Source organism: Symphodus melops (assembly GCF_947650265.1).
Source record: "Symphodus melops genome assembly, chromosome: 13".
NCBI lineage: Eukaryota > Metazoa > Chordata > Actinopteri > Labriformes > Labridae > Symphodus > Symphodus melops.
The window spans coordinates 20,372,610-20,391,970 of record NC_136703.1 but is presented as its reverse complement, the minus strand read 5'-3'; the positions used below and the strand labels follow the sequence as shown (position 1 = coordinate 20,391,970).

At 39.0% G+C, this 19,361-nt stretch overlaps 1 protein-coding gene across 1 annotated transcript in view; it reads left to right on the top strand.

Annotated features, from left to right (window-relative positions):
• LOC306833982 (metabotropic glutamate receptor 4-like) overlaps positions 1-19,361 on the top strand; it is a 164,965-nt gene that overhangs the window by 94,793 nt on the left and 50,811 nt on the right. Inside the window, exon 3 of the mRNA XM_079359682.1 lies at positions 15,172-15,388. Within this exon, the coding sequence (XP_079215808.1) occupies positions 15,172-15,388 (217 nt within the window). The remainder of the gene's footprint in view (positions 1-15,171; positions 15,389-19,361) is intronic.

The following is a 19,361-nucleotide window of genomic DNA, read 5'->3' as shown; positions in this document are numbered from 1 at the left end:
CAACTCAAATCACTCATGCACCTCTGGACCTCGTCCTTCTGTTGCTAGAGGACATGTTGCATTGGCCAAACAATAGTAGGTAACTGAAATTCAACTTTAACTCTAATCCCACTGGGACCTTGGACATTTTTTAAAAAACATCATTGTTTATGTTGCTGAGGTGTGGCAGTAGCCTTACCACAATTACTCACAGAAAACAGTTCATTCATGAAACAAACATTGTGGAGATTGGAGTATTTCAAGGACATCTATTAAGAGAATGCATTTATGAGCCTGCTTATTTTTGACTGAGAGTGCATTAAGATTCTGTCAAAAGGGTAAATGATAGTAGAATACAATAAGATGATCAGTATCCCAGTTTAACTGGAGAACCTGAAAGTAGCAAGAAATCTAAATAATAAAAAAAAAAACCTAATTCTTGGCTCTTTCTTCTTCCCCATCTTATCACCATTTATGATCTGTATCAGGATCAAAGAGCAGAAGCTGTGATGTTCAGCTCACTGATGAAATACTAATTAAAATGAAGCATCCAACAGCCCATCACAACATGCAGATTTAAAGACAGAACTTTTGACATTGATGCCAAAAAAGGAGGGTTTGGGAGGTTCTTTGCATCATAGGAGGGGGTTTGATCCGATTTACAAACAGGTTTAGTGCTGGTTAACGATACAGGAAATACTGCTCCAGCATCCACAAACAGCTGTGATGACCTCATGGGATTTAAAAACCATCTGATCATCATGCTCCCTATTAGTCCACAGAAAGTGATGCGAATGAAAACATGAATAAAACACAGAGCTCTGTGAAGAAGGCAGAGAAAGACTTAGGGTGTATTCACAACAGGAAAGTCCCTTTAGTTTGCATTCTTAGGTCCGGACCAAATACAATATATATTTTTTTGTTTTTGGTTTGGAGCGGTTGGTTTTCACATTGCACTTTTCACAAGAGGCCAAGAATTTGTAAACAAAACCAAATGTGTGAAAAGATTGTTTAATCTTTGGACAAAAAGGTCTGGGACGGGGTAAAGCGGTAATCGCAAAATGAAAATAAACAATAATGGAGATCTTGCATGCTGCACTCGCTGTCCTGGTATTGAACAGTTTAAGCAAAAACTACATCCATTTAGGTACGAAAATATTCTGTTGTGTAAAGAAATGTAGGCCTATGTATGGGCAATCAACTGATGTTACAATGAATATGGCCTACCTTTAGAAGTGTATGTTCAATAACACTTGTATGTCACAATTTAACACGCCACATTAGCATATAGCATATCTCTATCAATTAAGAGACTTCCTTCATCCGAAAGGAAATCATTGTGTTGGCTTGCTCCAAAAACTACAGCACACAATATGAGCAACATAAAAAGAGGCTCAAATAGATGAAATAGATTAACACTGAGCTTTTTTTTTTTTTTTTTTAAATCATTCAAGAGGTCTTTAAGTTCATCCTGTTAGAGAATTTGGTCAAATATTTCATAAGAAAGCCAAAGCAAATGCTCCAACAACTGAGTAAGTAGACTGCGGAAGCCCTTCCCTTAAAAGACCTCACAGTGTTTTTGTTCCTACTGTATTCATCTGTTTAGCGTCTCAGAAGGAAGTTCTTTGGTAACTGCAAAAGGATGCTGTTTTTCTACTTTGACGGGGAGAGGGGAAAAGTGGAAAAACTTCATAAATATATAATAGCCTGTGTGTTGTTAAGTAGCTTTGCAGTGAGAGTCTGGGTAACTTCCAGTGCATTTAGGTGTGGATTATGACAAAGACTTACTGTGAATACTCGTCGTTTGAAAGAAGGATTTAAAAGCACATGAACCACTGTGTTCAAAGGTGGGTTTTTTTCATGTAATAAATACACATTTTAACATTTTACACAATGGAAAGAATCAGAATTCCAATGGGAATCCATTAAAATAATAACAAAGTGACCAATTTTCTCTAGAATTATACTTAACCAACCGAGTGTAGAAACAGCCTCTCTTATGAACCCCCACATCACAAAAGGTTGAAGGTAAAAGCTCTGCCAAACAAACAAATGAACTGTAAGCTTAAAGGAGCAGGGAGTCCGTCCCCTGCAGTAAGCGTCGCCACATTCACACGACTTAACTCGATCAAAATTATGCTGCATTCATTCCTTACGGATGTAAAAGTTGCCGCGTCAGGCGTGAAGTCGACATAAATCTTTGATGAGATCAACACAGGAAATAATATTGTACGCTGCCTCACCCCATCTGTTATATTTGACCTCACCTAGAGCCGGATCCTGCTGGTGCAAATCTTTGTGTGTGTTAGTTCCCCGCTGATGGGAATAATTAAGTGAAGCCCTTCCTTTGTTTGGGCTTTTTGTTGGGGTTTTAAATTTCCCAGCTGACACAGTTTCATTAAGAGGTCCTTGAACCTAACTTCAGGCTTGATAAAAGAGAGGGGTTCAATTTCTGATTTTCTGCCTCGCCATTACTTGTTTACTTTGGACAAGTCTTCACATTACAACCCAGATTCAATGTTGCTCCCATTTTCATTTGTTTACTTTGTTCTTTCTTGACCTCCATTTGTTTTTAGTCCTCCCTGTAAATGAGCTTTTCAACCCCCCTCCCTTTAGATTCCTCCTTCCTCTGTGGAAAAGGTTCCCTGACACATATGACATGTTTACACATTTCTGAAGGTGAAAAGAGTGACAGATCAAAGCAGGCTGGGAAGACTAATGAGAAGAAAACGCTGCTCAAACAAGCACACATTTCCAGACCGATATACTTCCTGATCATTAGCAGGGTATAGAAGACTAAGGAGGTCATTATTTTTGATATATTCTCTTGAATGGTTGCTTAATATGAAATCAAACTACTGTATCTTTACTGTAACGATGAAGCAGCAGAAAGAGATGCTGCAAAGAGAAATGGACTGACAGAAAGTTTATTTAAGGTTCTACGTCTATTCAAATATTTATAGCTGTTATAGCACTTGACTCCTAAATGGACTGCATGGGCATTCTCCCTCGGGTTTGTCTGCTCCATCTATCCCCACATAGCCTGGCCTGGCACACTTTCCCTCAGCGTGCATGAAAAAAAGAAGACAAAGGCATAAAAGATCGTCTCTGGACTTACTCAGACTCAGAAGGCCAGGTACCTTTTAAACAACTTTTGTCATAGTGCAAATAGAAGCTTAAACAAAATCATGACCCCCCAGAACTTAACATAGTGTTTTATGGAAGATGAATAACCAAAAAAAAAAACAACCCAAAAAACATTAAAAAGCTTTTTGTTAAAAAATGTAGTTATTTCAGTCAGTATACTGTATTTCCATATCTACTCGTTGGGAGGTTCTCCTGAGGAAAGACATAATGTAAAAAAACAAAACAATGCAGATAGTGGATGAAGCAACAAACCCTACTATATTATGCATTAATTTGATACAACATGTGCTTTTAATAACAAAAAAGCAGAGAACAACATGAATGCACTGGTGAGCATTAAAAGTAATGCAGCCGTTAAATTATGTTCACGGAGATCGTAGCGTTCCATTAATACACTCTATACACTGTGCAGTAGTCACATTTTTTAATCGTCACTTCCTCCTTTCATTGGCTCAAGGTGAATTATCTGGGGAATATCCTGCTGCATTCTTATCTTAGCTCCCTTGGACTTGCTGTGGGAAACAATACGGTGACGTCTGAGTGAAAAACTCTGGCTGTTTGCGTTCACATGTACAGCTTTAGCAGGACTTTTCTACAAGCGTGAAAACTGCAGTTCAATAAGCGAGAGCTATTACATGTTAATAATTAGATAGAAAGTGTGCAGGTAAATCTGGTTCATTTCATGCATTACAGTATTGTTTTTGTTAAATACACCATACCATAACATATGGCTGAATATTTCTTAACTAGCCATTTGAAATGAAGATTTTCCGCATACTGTATACCTTCAAGGTTGAGTTGCGCCAAAGTTGATGTTGAACTTACCTTAATATAAACTGAATCAAATGTTTCTTTCAGAGGTTCCTAAGAAGCACAGTCATTATTAATTGATAGCTCATCTTTCTTGCTAAGGCAGATAAGTTAACACAGCCTCCCTATCTCTCTCCCATCTGGCTTTGCTTCGTCTCGCCCGACTTGGTTCCTGAAGCGGAGTAAGTGAGAGAAAAGAGGAAGGAGCGATAGAGAGAAGATTTGGGACATACCCTCTGTAAATGGAGCGGAAGATATAAAAATTTAGCAAGTGGCTCCCTGTGGTCCACCTACAGGGGAAAGTCCTATCTGAATCCTCAATCACTTTAGATTATGAGATCCTTACTAATTCTCGAGAAGATTCAAGTTGTCTCCTTTTTTACGAGGCGCACGGAGTGGAATTTTAAAGTTATTCATAAAGGACAGATGGTTTCTAAGGAAAAAAAAGCATAAAGTTCTGTTTTTTTATGGCACTGTATATTTTAACAATGACTAGGTAACTCAAGAGACAGCAAAGAAAATAAAAACAGAACTTTGAACATGAAAAAACAACAAAGACAGTGCTACAGCAGTATTAACAGCAGTGCTGCTGTTACACATAGAGGTGAGGCCATTTGAACCCTTAGGAATATCTGGCCCATTACTCAGCTTGATTGCCCTCATCATGATAACACACAAAGCCTAAAGTCAATGTATACATCTAAATAATTCTACTTATGTGTATTGAAACTCAGTGTCAACAGTGTGGGCAAACTGTTAATGCCAAATCGTTCTTTAAGCTAAGTGCCAGTGTTAGCTTGCTGCCATGCTCGCCAAGACAATACAAACAATCTGATGTCGAGCAGTTACATTTACTACTACTACAACGTTCGCTGATTGGCAGAAAATGTGGAGAACATCTTACATGTTTGAGAACAATGTTAATTTTATATTTATAATCCATAAAATACCTGTCAAGATGTTTCAACTAGAACCACAAATATTAGCATGCTAGTATCAGAGACAGCACATCCATAGAAGTCTTCTCGCAGTCTTTTCTTTTCAAACACTTTTAGCCAAACTAATCAAGCTGGTAAATGGACAAAAAAAGAAAAGTTCAACCTGTTGGCACCAAAGGGAATAAAAGAATAGGGCAAGAATCTTTGGAATGAGTCATCTAGACATTATGAATATCTCAACAAGCTTTTGTCAGTCTTTCATATGGTTTTAGAGATGTTGGAAACATTGCAACATTACAACATCTTAATTCAACATTACAATTCAAAAACAGGCCATCATCTTTAAAAGAAACTGTATTTGTTTGCTTGTGGCTGATCAGAAATATCACTCAAGTGAAGGGACGCACTCTCCTATCACAATACAATGAACAACACACATGCTACCATACAACTAACAGTATCTAGTGCAGCTGCAGAAATACATAACTCTCATTATTTACCACCATCATACTTGCCTCTAACCCACAATTGTCTGTCACGTTTGGAATAGACAACAAAGTCCATCTAATCTAAATCAACAGACTAAAAACCACATGCAATAGATATAAATGTTGTGGAGTTCGCTATGACGGCCAAGGGTTACTAAAATATTTGGTTAAATTGATGTAATATGCCATAAAATCAGCCTATTTCATTGTGAGAAAGACATGGACTTGTTTAATTCTTTACATATTTCCACATCAGGCTCGGGTGTAGGGTCAGAGGAAACAGTGAGAATATTGTGAACTCTTTATTTTTAATTAGCTCCCTGCTCGCCGTCTGTTATCACCAGTTTTACAGATAACACTGCTGTCTGTCAACAAATATTAGCGCCCGCTGATCATATTTATAGCTACTGCCGACAACGCGGAGGCGCGAATACAAACCCTTTAATGAACTGACGTGGGCTGGAGTCATAAATTAGTGATACAGAAGAATGAATCAGGCGTATTATTATTAAGAAGTAGTGATCTGGCCTACAGGGAGAATAAATAGTCCCTGCTGCTGTGTCATTGGTTCAATTCCTGTCCAATCAAATAACAATGGCAATGCCTTTTCTTTCTTCTTTTTTTTGTTTTAAACAATTTGCGATAAATGTAATGCAAAGATATTTCAAGAATTTAAGATTTCAGATGCAGGAACAACCAGAACCACAATATGCTAAACATGTCATGTGGACCGCTAATGTTGGGATTATTACGACACTTTTAAGATTGTAGATTGGTGAATAAAGTATGAATTCCGACATTATGTGCAAGACTTGTTCTGAGTCATCCCCAGGAATATTAAATCCATTCATATCCCAAGGCGTTGCTGAGAGTTTCCCTTTTTCCCTTCATTGATGTCTTTTTAAGCAAAGCAGTAGAGAATGTCTGCTGCCTGAGGAGAGGAGACAGAGGAGGGCACCAGTTCAGAGAGGGCCAACACAAAAGACAGATCTATTGTGGTAACTGAAAATACATCCAGACATTTCATTACATTTCACATTTTTTAATCATCTCCTCTTAATCTCCCAGCGCTCTCTACAAGAGTCTGGATTTCATATCTCACTAAGACGTGATAGAACATCACTCACCTGAGACGGATAGGGATTTATTTTATGTACATACTTTCAAAAGTTTCAAAGGTATTTTGATCTCATCCAACTTTTTTTTTTTTTTTCCCTTTCACTTCGGCTTTTCATGCTAATTCAATATAACAAAAAGGAGGATCAGTCCAACCAAGGTTTTAATTGCACTTTTTTACAACTTGCACTCAAATGTTGTGGTAAACAAGCACATTAAGCTTTATGCAGAGATTCATTAATCACAAATGTCATTCAGTTCAAAATCTCACAACACTCTCAACCTTTTCGTTGAGATCATTTGCATGTTTAACGTAAGAGATAATTCAATTTCTAATGAGATAATTAATCACAGTTGCCACAGCCCAAATTAGTGGGTGCCAAAGCCTCCCAAATAGAATAACAAACCTGTGTAGGAGCAGCAAAGAGCGGCGTTCTGAATAGGGAAAAAACTATAAGTGCCAGAACCCATCAAATATTTAATTCAGCTGTAACATTTTGTTTTGTTTTTGTTTTGTTTTTGCTGAAGCAAAGTATGAAAAATGAGCCATGTATTTGTAACAAAAGGTTGCAAATGAAATGGAACAGCCCACCCCTGCAAGAAACGGAAATAAATTCTTATCTAGTATTGCCTGTCTCTTCTCTTTTTTTTTTCCAGAGATACAGAGATTTATGCAAACTCTAACAATGCTGAAATGGCTGCTGGCTACTGCTGTGCACTGCGGTTTGGCGCGCGCGTGTGAGCGAACGGTTGAATAAACGAACCACGACAAAAACAGTCGCGTAGACTGGTTTTCACATTGTAACACATTCAGGCTTTTCATAACTGTAAAACTTGTGAATCAGGTCTTGGAACAGTGGCGTGGAGGAGTGCAGGGGGATGTTTGGTGCCAGAATGAAATCTGCTGTTAGGTGTGTTGGAAAAACAGTGGAGCCCACACAACCATGCCCAATTAATCACTTCAGTTCCAACCTGAAAACATGTAAATGTGTTGTTCTGCATACATCGAAAGTGAGTTCACAGAAAACACAAACACATTCCACTTGCTCTGCTGAAAAGAAAAGCTTGAAGTAGTCTTTCCTGATCAACAAATTCACTTCATCTAGAACTTTCTTTGACAACAGCATTATTTTATAGAGTTTTTAAAAGCTTGTGTGATAGCTAAAGATAGTTTTACAACGTAGTTAAAGCGAGATAATCACTCTTAATCTGCAGGAAGGGCAGCATATTTACCAAAATATGTCAAATGTGAATAGAAATAGTGAGTGACAGGAAGGACAAATGTGTTGCATTATGATACCTTTAAAAAGAACACTGCTGTAATGTTAGCTCATCAAGTCTGTCACAGTACATTTCTATGGTCTTGGTGAGACATCATCATCATCATCTGGACCCTCCAGTTCCCAACCCAAGTCCCGACAGACTGAACTTCTGCCGCCCAGTACAGTTGCACCAACTTTAAAAAAAGAAAAAACAACTTAAATGCATATGTGTAATTGTATTATTCATGCAGCCTTCAAATCAAAAACTATACATTTGTTTAACTAAAAACCCCAATGAAAATCTACATGTGTGTGGTTGTATCTTACAGTAATTATGTGTCTTAGTATTGAACATGTATTGATCATATCAAGTTCTTATATCAATCTATATTGACCTATCATTATCGCCTTATACTGAGACTCACTGACAAATAGTAGAATTAATATGAGTGAAGTGTCCCTTTAAAAGGCTCTCACTCTGAATGTTATTTCTCTTTTGTCTTGGAGTCTCATACATTTTGCAGTCATTAAAGTCTCAGAACTAATCACAGTGAACATTTCCTATGTCTGAACGTTTTCTCCCAGCTCATGTCAAATAAAAAATGTAATTGCTTGCAAAATAATTTAGCAGTGTTCCTATACTGTCATAACAGTGAAGGCGAGGAAAAAGAGTAATCATAGTTCCAGATGTGTTGAAAGTTTTAAAAGCACTTCAATATTAGGCGAAGAGAACTCAATAAAAGATTAATGAGACATCTTCCACCTTCAGGTTTATTTGACTTGATGTCACTGTCTCCACTAAATCTGAAAGGAGGTCTGACGTGGTCCAAGAGCTACAAAGTCCTGATGATTTAGACTCTTATTTAGCATTTGAGGACATCTCCCATAACCTGTGCACTGAAAACACATCTAAACAGCATCCTTGCCAACGGCTGCAAGAGGAGAGGGGAGCACAGACATGTTGAAATGTAGCATGTCGTATTTACTTTTTATGTGGTTTCCTGGATTTATGTGTTTGTTTTTTTTAACAGCTTGCTTGGTTGTTGTAATGACAGATGTGTTTGCAGATGAATACATTCTTTTTCTTTGAAATATTCATTGCTTCTGTTTCACCCTCAGTTTGTCTGGATCTTTTTGTGGTGTAGATTTTAAATATAGATGAACTAGACATCTCCCAATCCAACTCAAGAGATTTCACTTGTTCAAAGGCACTAAATTATGTTTCATGTGAACGCAATATAAGTTGTAGTCCAATGTATGGTTTGGCATGGCTTTTACAGAAGTTGATACAAAAAAAGATGTCAGTGCTGTCCTTTCAAAGATCTGTGAACAATTAACCTTTAAAGAAAAAAAACCTTTAACAGTTCGACCAGTTTTCATTTTCACACATAGCTTTAAATGCAGCATGCTCTCAGAGTAGCCAAAAAAATGACTTAATTGACTAAAATCCCCAACCATGCAAGTCAGGAACCTCATTGGCTGATTCATACAGAGCAGACCATTTTATAACTATTATTATTATTAACTATTTATATCTATTTAAGTAGCAGAAAATGCCGTTTTTTTAAATAAAAAAAACTTTATTTAGCATCATATCACCATCAAGTGAATTTATGACGTTTTATAACGTTTTTGACGAAGGTGACTCATTGCCTTGCAGAATAATTAGACTTTTTACCAGTTTTTGAACCCTTATGTAAAAGTGAATTTATGGATAAAGTGCAAAGGAAGAAATTAGAGACTGATTTGTGACACCCATTCAATCTCATTTGTTCGTTCTCGTTTGTTCTTCATTGGAAAAAAATAATTTTTCCACAAGCAGATCGCTGTCCTGCTTCCGGAGAGTCGTCAGTGGACTTTCACGATGGACTGAAGCTGGGAGCGGAGCCAAAGAGTTTTAACACAGCTCTTACCGTCTGTTGTTCTTCCATCCTTTGAGAGCAATCGATGCATTTGTTGACAGTTATGTCTGACGCTTTCTATTTGTCTGCCTGGGGCTTTAGAGTCTCCTTAATCTATAAACAATTGAATTTTAGAAAACAACACTGAAGTCGACGTATCTGCTCTGCTATGTTAAAATGATGCCATGTGAACGGGGAGACTCTTGCGTGGGTCCTGCTGCTCTTGTTAGACAGCCACAGGTTTACTTATTCTTCAGATGCACTGAATGAATGAATTAAACGTTATACCATATTTAAGAATAAAGTCCCTTACGGTTGTGAAAAAGCTTTTCATGCAATTCAAAATAAATAAGGGAGATTTCAAATGGTGAAAAAAGCTAATTTTTCAGCCTTTAACAAGCCTTGGTGAGAGTTTGCAAAAAAAGGCAGATCAGGGTTTGATCGCTGGCCCAAGGATCTGTGGGGAGCTTGCTTTGCTAACTTTGGTCTCACCATATCGATCCCAGAAACAATGGGTTGAAAGATCTCAATGCACTTTATGAGTCAGCAGATTGGGACTGCAGTTAGTCAGAGTGTCAAGCCAAGCTGTGAAGAAAACAAACTTCTTTTACTCGGACAAAGCAAGGAGTCTCAATGACACCAACACAAAAAACTGTTGAGTGGCTGAAAGTAAGGAAGCACATGAAAAACAAATTCTAAACTAGACAAGAGTTTGATGGATTGAAATGCCAAGAAGGGTGTTGTTGAACTGAATCTACACTGTGGGGATTCATTGGAGAAAACTTGGATAACATCCTGAGGTATATTCAGCCGTTTCCTAATAAGACCGTATTCTGTATGGTGCAGCACCGCAATGTTGGATTCATTTGTCACAATTTTGCTTGTGTGTTAAGGCTAGAGAAATAAAAACTAAATCCCAAAAAGCCTGGACACATTAATGGTGCCTCTTGCTGCAGCTCCGTGGATGCTGCCAAAGAAATCCAAACTTGAGTGGCAGGCACTTCCTAGTAACATCTGCTAAACTATGATTGGACAATCCCTTTTTTACTGTAAAGGGGCGGTGTTTAGTGGGCAGTTGTCAGCCTCGGGCACTTCACAGTTATAGCTAAATGAGATGTCCGTTTCTCCATTCTTGTTTTACCTTTTAATCATTTCAGAGGATATTTCAACAGCTGAGACAGTGAACGCAGTCCTGCAGGAAGTACGTATTTAAACACTTCCAGAGCCTGACGAAAGCTTTTGGTTATTTCTTCCCCTGCAAACAGTACCGCTCGAAAATATTTCTGTACAGTTCTAATGAGCATCATTACTCCTGCACTGATGCAGTACCAAATGAGCTCATTGAATTTTTGAAAAGGCACAGTTATTTAAAGTAAGTGATTTGAACATTAAATCTGCATCAAAAATCTGCTTGAGAGTCGCATCACAGCAATTAAGCATATTTCCCAAGCCCATTAGCAATTAAAGGGATGTTACTGGAGTGAGGGGCTGCAGATGAAAACAGTTCAATAAGCTTCTGGGGCAACACATCATATCGTATACTGTGTATGAAGCGAGAGGGTGAAGGAGCTCACTGCAGAGGACAAGAAGCTGAGCTGGCTCACTCTCAGCCTGAACAGATGGTGTTGCGCACACAGCATCACTAAAAAGCAGCTATGAGAATTTTTTTTGAACAAATTACTAAGATCTTTACCACTGAGTCTGGCTGTGAGAAGAGAGAGCCCTCCTGAATTCCGCCGCAGAGAGCAGCCTTCATACACTGAACCCCCTGCCAAGATATTCTCTGTTGCTTGCACGCGCCACATTCACATTCTCCGATACAGAAACAAACCATATCTTCATTTTTCCTCCCAATCCCCGTTTCTTTTGATTCCCAAAGGAGATCAGAGGCGGCCTTTGCTGTGGAATTTAATGTCTTGAGTCAATGCTCAGAAGTGACTGTTGTTCTATTAGAGGAAGCACACTGCTCAGGACTGTGTAGTCCAGCGAGCACGAAATCTCGCCAACACAAACACGATAAGCTCTGCCTGTCCCGGTTCTTGACAGAATGCTGAAATTGTGTGATTGTTGCAGCTGAGAAAATCCCTCAGGTGAAAAATACAACACTGGGAAGCTTCACTGCAGCTCCCACTTATTTGGCAGATATGGGCCTAGACGCGTCACGGCAGCACCAAACAATACATGACAGCAGCAGAATTAAAAACACACAACAAGAGAGGGAGATTTAAGAAGAGAGGGGAGCGTTTACTCAGATATTTTTTAAGCCTAGCAGGATTTTGCTGACAAAAAACCCCAACTATTTTCATGTACTAAGCCTATTGTTTCCAATGTGTTATCACCTGTACAAAATGTATTCCTGAAAATCCGCAGCTGGAAAGAATGACCTAAGAAGCTGCTGTGCACTATAAATGATGTGCAAGAACATCATGTTTTAAGACCTAATTTGCAAAAGTTAACAAATATAAGTACATGTTTCAACCAGCGAGAGAAGCTAAAGGCTAAATTATTGGTGCAAGGAGCTTACTGCTGTATGCTGGAACAGTATCTAAAATAAGACATCATTAACACTGTCAAAACACCTTTGTACAACACTTTTATTTCATTCTGCTAAATCTCCCCTTATGACGTGAAAGAAGTGCAAAAAGAAACAAAAAAAAAAAACAAGTTCACACTTCGTCTGCTTCTAATAGGGAGAGAAGCGCAAGATGTCAAAGGAGAGAAGAAGCTCTGCGTTCTGCCAACGCAAACATAAAGTGAGCAAACGGAGGGGTCGGGTTTACCTCAGCCGGCTGTCACAGCCAGGTGTTAAATCAACAAGTCAGCTGACCGCTGCCAGTCCTCAGGGTGCAGACTCAACACACGCCACACACCCTGTCAGGGCCCGTGTCTCTAAGTGCATCCCACAGGAGCACGTGCATGAAGCATGTCAGCTTCCGACATCGATGTCAGCCGGTGCACACAGTTCAAGAATCTGTGCAATTTGCACAAGCAATTTTAGCTCGAAACAAGATAACAGACACGGCACAGTGGGTTAGCCTGGGACAACTGAGAGCCATCAGTCCACGAGGCTGACATGCAACATGGCCAAGGTCCATTTAATACACACACATATTTCCCATTTCTGCCATTTTTCTTATCCGAAAGGGAATCGAGTTAACAAGGCTGTTTTTGACTGTCATGTCCGCCCCCATCACAAGTCATTACCGATCAAGAACAAGCCTGCACTGCAGCACAACTCTAAAAATGTTACAATTAAATGACACAAGAGGAGGTTCATTACAAGTGCTGGACTCAGCGGCCTTGTCCTGGCGTCACCCAGCGGTGCAAAAAGAAGGTCGGTGTTGAGTTACATGACTTGTTAAGAGCTGGAGGTCACGGGTGTGGACAGAACAGCTGTGCTCTTCACACGGGCCGCCGACACAAGCAGAGAGCGCAGTAGTTGTGGGATCATGGCATTGATAAGGCTGACCACATCAAAGACCGCCGCTGTGTGAAGTGAAGGAAAGAGGAGGGGACCGTATCACCTCCACAGCAGTGCGTCTGCAGTTACTGGAGCAAATATTGGTGAAGTCGGACTGTTTGTGTGAAAAGTTGACTTTGATGTAACTCTGCTGGATGTGATCTGTGTGAGCGAGGCAACTTTTATTTTCTTTAAATCCCCAAAATAAACCACTTATCAAAAATTCAGATCTCACTCAGTAAATAAAGTCACACATCTTGTTATCAGTATGTCGTTTTGAAATTCTGAAGGTTTATAACTGATCTTTGGTTATAGGAGCAACACCAATGTCCCATGACGGAAAGTGTTTGTAAAGGACGAGCAACAATTCATCTGTCTCTTAGTCATAATGTTGGCTGTTGGTTTTGGCAAACTGCTGATTTTTGGGGTATTAGCACGATGCTGATGCACACGGTATCCTTCAGTGACTTTGTTAAACACAGAGCTGTAAAGAAATGTTCTGGTTAACCCTTTCATATTTTAATAAACCAGTTGGATATTGCAGAAATACAAAAAAAGAAAAGAAAAAAAAGTCTTTCTCAGGGTAGGTATGGGGATAATGGGGAAGAGTCCAAGTTCAAACTATTTGAAAAGTGTATTAAGGACATAACCTAACCCCATGATGTTCTCTTAAACTTAAACATATATAAAAGGGACACAAGTCGTCCGAGCAGTCAGATCGTGACACATATATAGAGGTTATAATCCTCCAAGTGACAGCCCAGGTTAAAGTCCAACCCGTGGCTCCATTTGCCGATATCATTCCTCACATTCTCTAACACGGGATGACTTTTTGTTCTCAGGACTATATAAAAGCAGTACTAGCGATTTTTTTTAAGCATAGCGCTGCTGTGTTGACCGCCCTCGACCTGTCAAAACACAATCTCTTCTATTAGTAGTAACATAATTTTTTTGTGTGTTAATTTCAGTGTTTTGTATAAAAAATGGCGATTGAAACCGTTTACATGGCGGGAGCTGTTTATAGATAAGTAGCGTTCAATACAGAGCTGGTATAGGCACATTAAAACATGTTCAACCACTGACTCATGCAGTCAACCTTATTTTGGTTTAAAGCCGTCACCACTCTGCCTTCCATATGTACTGTCTGAATATATCAAGCATGACAAATCAGGAGAGAAAAAAAAGCCATTGCATCAGCATAAAAATTGCGTCCATATTTGAAGTGGAACCATGAAACACGTTATTGAACATCATTAAATCTGGTCAGTTAGCTTCCTAACTGTGCAGCACAAAAGCCAGAGGAAGATCACAGAAGCTCCAACAGCCATGAATCTGAAATAACTTGAGCAAGCAAAAGTTGAGATTACACACCAACTAAGACGTTCCTGCTGGAGGCGGATTCTCAAAGACTTCTGTGGTGAAAGTAAGAACAGAGGGAGTTAAACCTTTTATAACAGCGGCGTGTGAAGACAAGCTGAAGCTGCACTCGCCATCTACAGCTGGGACTTCTTACCGGGACTATTTCGGGAAAAAGTCATTTCGGTTCAAAAAGTTTGACTTCTATCCCTCAAGATTTCACCTTACTTGGTTCCCCATGTCTTTAAACTACTTAACACTATATTTAGCTATATTTATAGTTTTCCAGTCTTTCCCATTAAACAATAATTCGCTTTGTGATTTCTGACTCGAACTCTGGGTATTGCTGCAGCACTGGAGGCAGATCATCTTTTGCTGGAGACAAGTGAGAATTCATGAAGAGATTAGTGTTGCTTGACTGGTGTGGAAAATCTTTCTCAGAAAGTATTGTTGCTAAGCCGCCTGTGATCATCAGGACTATTTAAAGCAGCAGAGTGCCAACTGTTGAGGGGAAATAACAATGAGGGTGACGCTAAGATACCAGCAGATGATAGGTGTCGCCTTATAATTGTGTTAGGTTGTTTTTTTTCATGATACTGCAAGGTTCCATCCTGTTCTATGAATAATTATTGACACAAAGTATGGATATTATACATTTCCTGGTGTATAACAATATCTCCTGCTTTCTTTTTTTCTTTTTTCCTGTTCTCACAGATCCCTCAGGTGAGCTACGCCTCCACAGCTCCCGAGTTAAGCGATAACACCCGCTATGACTTCTTCTCCAGGGTGGTTCCCCCAGACACCTACCAGGCCCAGGCCATGGTGGATATTGTCAAGGCCATGCGCTGGAACTACGTCTCCACTGTAGCCTCCGAAGGAAACTACGGAGAAAGTGGTGTCGATGCTTTCATTCAAAGGTCTCGAGAGGATGGTGAGTCTTTTTTCCAACGTCACTACACCTATACCAGAGTTTATTTCGACTGATGTGAAAACAACCCCATCTACACCACTGACAGAGCTTCTTTTTGACTGGACAAACAATTAACAATCTAGTATTCTTTTTCCCTTTTAAATGATTACACTTTTATGTTAAGAAGAATGCTTCTTCTTCTGCGTATGCTACGCATGTATTTATTATGAATCGTTTCCAATGAATCTGGAGCTGGTTGTTGAAACTAACCAGTGGCAAAAAGAAAAGGAGTAATAGAAACATCAAATAACTTGAAAAGTCAATATACAAAGACCTTACACATTGATTTTTCCAGTCTGCCTCATCAATGCTAACCTTTGTTAAAACGCTGATGCTGAAACCACCAAAACCAAAGGTCACTGATAAATCAAATGCTTGTCTAATACAAAACTTTTATGCTAAAAGTCCAAAAACACAGAGCACAGCTAGCTAGCATGTGGTTAAAAGAAGATGGCCGTTCCTTGCTGTTATTGTACGACAGTGTTTCAGATGTGACCGGTTACAACACGACACCATTCAATATGAAACAATTCAACTCCATTCAAATAGCTTTCTTTATCCGTTAGGAACTTCAGTTGTGTAAAATGCATCACTTAGTAGTGCATATATATTTTACATGACCGACAGCACAGCACAAAAAACAAACCACACATTTCACATTCAACATCTAAAGTGCAGGCCAAGACTATACTGAGTGCTGCATACATTTGGCAGATATGATTGATAATTAAACATGAGTGTGGTTGAAGCTCCCAACTGTTATCTCATTTTGCTCATTTTATATGGCGACCGTGTGAAAAATGATGCTCCAGCCCCAAGCAACATCAGGCTATAGCTTTTACAGTGTCAAGAATACCAGTCATTTTGGAGCAAGAAGCTGCCAGCACATCCTCAGTCTGACCTTTGACTCTTTCTGAAGCCAAATGTAATCACTATCAACATGTCCAGTATTCTCTCTGCCACCTTCTTCGCCAGCTTTTAGCTGCTGCCCCAGTCGTCCTGGAGAAGAACCAGCAGCAGATTACTCCTGCAGCCTGTCTAACTCTGCTGCCTATTTGCCTTACAGTCCATACTGAGGGGATTTAAAGCCCAATAAGACTGCCACAGTTTCATTTCAGATAAATATTATATATTATATATATATATATTTTTGTAAACATTGTCCCATTGAACATTGCTGTTCTTTTAAGATACTTTTGTTTCAAGCTTATTAAGGCCTAACTGAGCTCCCAATTCTGGACTGACAGTATAATATTGCTTTGAATTTCCAGATTTCCCCCCAAAAAAGACAGACGTATAGACGATAAGAGTTCTGGGTATTCAAAGGCAAAACATTTTAATCAGTTTAACTATTTGATTTAAGGTAACAAAACACAGAGCGGTGGAACAGAAAACACCAATTGATTCATTGGCGAATGTCATGCATTAAACTCAAGTCAGGATTCAAGTAACAAAACCAGACTAACATGAAATCGAGAAGGGAGTTGAAAACTTAATCTGAAAGGATAATGTGTTTTTAACCTTAAACCTACTCGTAAGTGTGTTTCACTCATTTTCTTCCTGCATCATCTCACCTCTCAGTACGACATCATAAAGACTATTTCCTCTTGAGGGAGACTTCTGTTTTTGTTTTGAGAGCAACTTTTGACTCTTGATTAAAAAGGTCAGACATGGGTCTCCAGTATGGTCTGTAGTTTTGGATCACAAAGGTCACGGGTTGGTAGCTTACTTCGGTTTTCACGACTAATTGAAAGAAGGTTGCTCCTTTAAGCCCGTTTCTTCTTCATTTTTTTGGTTTGCGAACAGTGAAGAGCATTACTGCCACATGAGTGTGAATACTGTCATGTGTGACTGCCTCTTTTCTTTACTCAGACAAATACAAATTTGTTTCATGCTAAATCTAAAGGCAAGAAAAATGTAGGCAATTTAAAGAGCTTCACATAAAGAAATCAAAAGCATTATGACCACAGTGAACTGTTGCCCTAAAGGATTGTTAAGCCCGTACCACAGCTCCTGGCTGACATGACCAACACATCTGAAAATCCAAAATCTATAGATAAGGCTAAGCTTTCCAACGTTTGGAATATGGTTTCATTGTCATGATAAACATTAAAACAAAGCACTTTTTTGTGACATTGAAAACTTCACAAAAGTAACTTGTGAGCTGTTTGAAACTCAGTCACCTGTCTGCTCACACCTGCTACACACAGATGTCTCTTGAGCTGCTGTTTTCTTTTGCTTAAAATGTCTCTCTCTCTGAACCAGCTGAAGGCTCCCTAAAGGTGCCCCCAGAGCTTTCCAACCTCAAATCAGCAGCGCCTTTCATTAAATCAAGCCCTAACCGAGTCATGAATGCCTAAAGCCCTGCAAACATGTCCTCGTTCCACCTGTTCTGTCTCAGCTCCAGAGATCTTCGACTTAGAGATCTCTGCATTGGTGATGTCTTTTTTTAATTAGAGGGAGCCTTCTGAAGACATTCATTAGAAAGGTTTTGAAAGCACCCAAAGGGGAATTGCAACATGCATGTTGCATCACGTTATAATGTCATGTATTTTTAGCATGATGGTTTCCATGGTACTGTATATTGTGCAAGGATGAAATCATAGTGTAAGGGCGTTGTTACTCAACAAATAAAACCTGGATTATTGATGTATAAATTAATTAGGAAAGTATCCTCAAAAGCAAAAATGTCATTTTCAAAGTCAAATTGTGTTCAACTGGACGAATGTTGTTCTTAGGAGTCATTTCAAATAGTTTGGACATTATTTTATGATTTAAGATCATAAAAAATGTTTAGGGCTGGGCAACCACAAATATCAAAGTGACTCCCCCTGCAGCATGTTGAGCTGTCAGAGCCATCCTAGATAATAATCCCATGTAGAGGATCTCATCTTTCTCATCCCCGCCTGGTTTGATGAATATTTCCTAATTTTCAATAAGACCAAAGAGAGACTTTAAGAAGAGGAGGCCTCTGGTTTTCAACTATTTATCAAAGACACAAAAAATATCTCTATTTCAGTCATTCAGGTTATAAAAAGAGTTTCCTACATTTATTTGAAGGTTTTTTGTGTTTTTCTATCGTGACAGGATAGTGCAAGAGAAACTTTGTATAGAGCGAGTAATCACGTGCAGAAAAACGGAGTCACAGGTCAGACCTGAACATGGGACACCTACTTCAACAGACAAATGCCCCAGCACATGAAGCTCTCAAACTAACCGGTCCACCGTCCTGTGCCACATTTCTAACACTTTCTCAAACATCACTGGTACTTGATTTGACTGCCTGGAAGTCAAAGACAGCAGGTCAGCTGAAAACTGCTGAAAATCATTGTTTAGAGACAAACACTGAATGCTTTCTCTCACATTTCGATGAATAACTATTAGCCTGTCTGCATAAACCTGTGTCTTTGATATCTTGTACTATTTATTATTTACTATGTTCCCTTTCAAAATGAAAACCATACATGTCTGTTTTATCTCCATGCTGAAGTGTGTCCCCATGTTCTCACTTTGATTGACACCAGAGGAGAAACAGACAGAACAAGCAGGCAGCTCTGTCAAATTCAAAGCCACAGGTATTTGGCTGTTTAATGGCTTCGACAGTCGTCTGCTCACATTATGAAATAGCCACTCACATTATGAAACAGCCACATCTGAAGTGACCAAATGTTCTTTGTCATTAAGCACCCAAAGGCCGCACTGAGCAGCAGACTCGCTCGCCTACAGTCACAGTGACTTATTTCAGTGCAGCTACGTGTGAACACATCTTAACTCGGAAAGGCTGGGAAAAAAAAGTAAAACATCATTTAGAGTCTAGAGAATGTAACTAATTCAGCTATTATAGAAACATTTCAAGATGTGACAACTTTTATGAACATCTTATAATTACAAAGTAACTGCTTTGCAAGTCATGAAATCAATCATTTTTAGTTAT